The sequence below is a fragment of the Populus alba genome, chromosome 12 (genome assembly GCF_005239225.2).
Source record: "Populus alba chromosome 12, ASM523922v2, whole genome shotgun sequence".
NCBI lineage: Eukaryota > Viridiplantae > Streptophyta > Magnoliopsida > Malpighiales > Salicaceae > Populus > Populus alba.
This window is the reverse complement of record NC_133295.1, coordinates 10,624,425-10,628,186: the sequence shown is the minus strand read 5'-3', so window position 1 is coordinate 10,628,186 and position 3,762 is coordinate 10,624,425. Positions and strand designations below refer to the sequence as shown.

General features: G+C 32.8%; 1 protein-coding gene across 1 annotated transcript; it reads left to right on the top strand.

Annotated features, from left to right (window-relative positions):
- Window positions 1-3,264: 3,264 nt before the first annotated feature.
- LOC118044885 (oleosin H2) lies at window positions 3,265-3,762 on the top strand. Its single transcript, XM_035053367.2, has one exon. It carries the CDS (start codon window positions 3,265-3,267, stop codon window positions 3,760-3,762), a length of 498 nt encoding a protein of 165 aa, XP_034909258.1.

Sequence of the window (3,762 nt, the reverse complement as noted above, 5' to 3'; positions counted from 1 at the left end):
TATTAATGTAGTTGTTACATGCAAAATTCATTTTACATGCAACAATAGAATTAATTAACATGGTCACTAGGCTAGGCTAGTGACCATGTAGGCTAGACGCGTACTAGACAAGCCAAGATGGCTGGGCCGGGTCTAACCCACCTCTAAAAAAAGAAGGATTCAAATCTATTAGGTCGTTGTCAGCCCAAGTCGAGCCGGCTGGGTCCGTCCTAAATGGCTGGCCCGAACACAACTCAGTATATTTAATAATAATATAAAAAAAATTCAAATTATTCAAGGGCATTTAAAAATATTTATGGGTCCCTCACATGTTTTTCTAACAATTTTACATAATATCAGGCTATAGACTTTCACTATATGAAAAAGATTTGATATTAAAAATACCAGGTTTTCTCCAAAAATAAAAAAAAATTAAAAAAACAGATGAATTTTCATTTCGAAAAAAAAAAAAATATTTTGTTTTTATGTATACAGTCAAATCATAAAAATTTTTCCAAGCATAGTTTCTAAAAGATAAAAATCGCAACATTTTCTTCATGATTTCTTAAAAAGATAGATATTGTAACCAGTTTTTGATTATCTATTAAAGTTAAGCAAAAAAAAAAAAACATAACAATTATTCTATGTATAATGTTAGGAATTAGTTATATTTAGGAAATAAATGCGATGCTATAATTTGAACCTTAGAACGATTAGGATTTCACTTAATAAGTTTAAAACTCTCACGAAGGAAGATCTGCTTTATACCTTAGAAAAGACCTATAAATAGAAAATTGACCAAGAAAAACAATCAAACAACAATGGAGTTTACCTTAGTTAGGGTGCATTAGGGGTGATGTGTTTTCTCCTTACTTAACTAGTCCCTTACCCAAACTCTCGCAGCCTATAGGTTTTCTAATAATCATAATACTAGGTGGCGACTCCTGAACCTTATAATCATAACTTTATGATTATACCTAAACCCTCTTTTCAACATACACCTCTCAAAAGACTAATCTGCCATTCATCGTCGCCTTGCAACAGGTAGTACTAGCTATAGTAGCACAACACTTTTTTTGTACTAAGATGTTGAAAACATAAATAGAACAAAAGGAGTAAAAAAAACACAACTAAACTTATAAAACACAAAGAAAACAAGATTTTTAGAAGTATATGACCTTATTTTAGAGCTTAGCTTTGATACCAATTAATGCAAACTTGGTGATCACATGATCATGCAACCCACAACAAGATTGATAACGAATCTTAGAAAGTCAAAACAAGTCTGATAGGAGAGTAATATAATGAAAACCTATTCCAGGACACCAACATTATCTAGATAAGAACCCTTACCTTACAAATACTAATTCATAAATACGAAGTATAAGAAAGATGTCACAAAGCTAATTAATCTTTGATAAATTAATTTAGTTTGTTAGATAACTAAAGAATACAAAAATCTCTTTCACACAAGCTGAATAAATTCGACAGCAATAGTATTATCTTGTCTTAATATTTTTTCCTTACAAAGAGTATTTATACTCTTGAAAATAAAAACGTTAATGGATCTACTTTTGTGAGTTAAATTTGCCCACGTACAAAAATAACTCAGAACCTATACTAATAAACTTGAATATATAGACACAAATAAACCTTGGCTCATAACTGAGAACTAGTTATTAATTAAGCCTAAATAAGCTTTGAGCCTTAGTTGATTAATCAAACCCAAGCTCAATATGAACTAAGCCCATTAGAAACAATGGCAAGGCTATTGACCCTATTAAATAACCCAAATAAAAGTTATAACAAAAATCAAACCCATGATAATAAATTTTCTTTGTTTTCGTGAGAGAAGTAGAAGAAAAAAAACAAAATAAATCTAAAACAATGCTTTATATAAAGCCTTGTTGTCTTCACTATTGTCCTTGAAAATAAGAAAAACTTGTTACCTTTTACTTCTTTATTTTAAAGGAGAAATTGCTGCCAGTTTGTTTCCTCTTCAAGCATGGACTCATCTAAATAGCCTCCTATAATCTCATTTTTGAATAAGAAAAACCTATAAAATAAGAAAAAGAACAACAACAAAATCCCAAATCTCTTTATCACTCATAAATTCAATAATGGATATGGAATTCTTCCAAACTATAAATAATAGTTGTTGTCTTAAATGTCTCCTTATTTGACATGAAATCCTTATATAATAAGTAAGCCAATAACTATTAAACTTGCTTTTAAGAGCATTAAGGAATCCATAATACAAAAGGAAACAATGTTTCTCTAATTTCCATAAATTCCTCGTAGATTTGAGTTCTGACTTCAAACAAGTTGTTCTCTTTTTAAAAGATGAATTAGTTGGCCTATCATATATCGCCAGAAAGTTATAAATGTCTACTTTCCAACCCAATTTAAATCTTAGAATAATTCCTTATGAAGCTCTAAATATAGTTCAAACAGTAGATGAAGGTCCAGACACTTAGATTTTACATGATTTGTCCAATAACTTCGAACATATGGAATAATACATTACCAAACTCAAATTTACCTAAAGTTTTCACCCAATATATAATAGCATGTCCAGAAAATCCTGTGAAAAATTTTAGTAATCTAATGGTCAAAAAATTATGTTTTTATAGTGTAAAACTAGATAATAGAAGATTTTACACTAAAATCTAAATTTGACTTTACTTGGATTGAATCAAGTTCTATTAGCTTTCAATCTCATCCTTTAATTAGTGTTTATGTTGTTTTATTTTCTTTAATTTAACCTCATTATTTTATTAAAACTATTTTTCAATTCAATTTAACCCTCCAATTAAAAAATTTTGTTTGCCTTCTAGTTAATTTTTTTTTCACCTATTTTTAATTAATTTTTTTTTAATTTTATCTTTTAATATTTAATTTTTCAGGATTCAGCTCTGATTTTTTTTTTATTTGTAAGTTTTTTGATTTAGACTTTGAATTTTTTTTTTTTGAAAAAATTCATCAACATGCCTGCATATCCGGTATTTTTTTGAAAAACAATTTCCAACCTGCTGCGGCGGAACACAACACAGCCACACTGCAAACACGCACTAGAAAAGACACACACACCATGCAAGGTTCTTTCTAACATGTGTCACGTCATTATACTACGTGTCTTTCCCTCTATCTCCTAAAATATAGCACTCCTTCCCCTCACCGTCCCTGTCTCCCTCTCTATCTCTCCATTTTCGCATGCCACCTCTGTGATATTAATCTACGAGCTCAGCTCTCTAACTTAGCCATTTTTTTGAAGAAAATTGATCCATGGCTGACTTTCGCCAACAACAGCATCAGCAAAGACCTGGAGGCCAAGGCTTCGCGAGCACCCTCCCAGGAAAGGGACCTTCAACTTCCCAGGTCTTAGCAGTTGTAACCTTGTTATCTGCTGGTGGCACCCTTCTCTTCCTTTCAGGTCTCACTCTTGTAGGGACACTCATTGGGCTAGCTTTGACCACCCCCGTCTTTGTGATTTTTAGCCCAGTTTTGGTCCCTACAACCCTTGTGATAGGCTTGGGCGTGTCGGGATTCTTAGCATCCGGTGCTTTTGGGGTCACGGCACTCTCGTCACTCTCATGGATGGCCAGCCATTTGCAGAGCTTGATCAGAGGTCCCTTGACACAAACATTGGATCAGGCAAAACGGAAGGCACAGGAAACAGCAGGACAAGTGGGCCAGAAAGCTAGAGAGACGGCCCAGACTGTTCAGAGTAAGGCCCAAGAATCGACAAAGGGTGGTCCAGGTCAAGAGGTTAGCAGGACATGA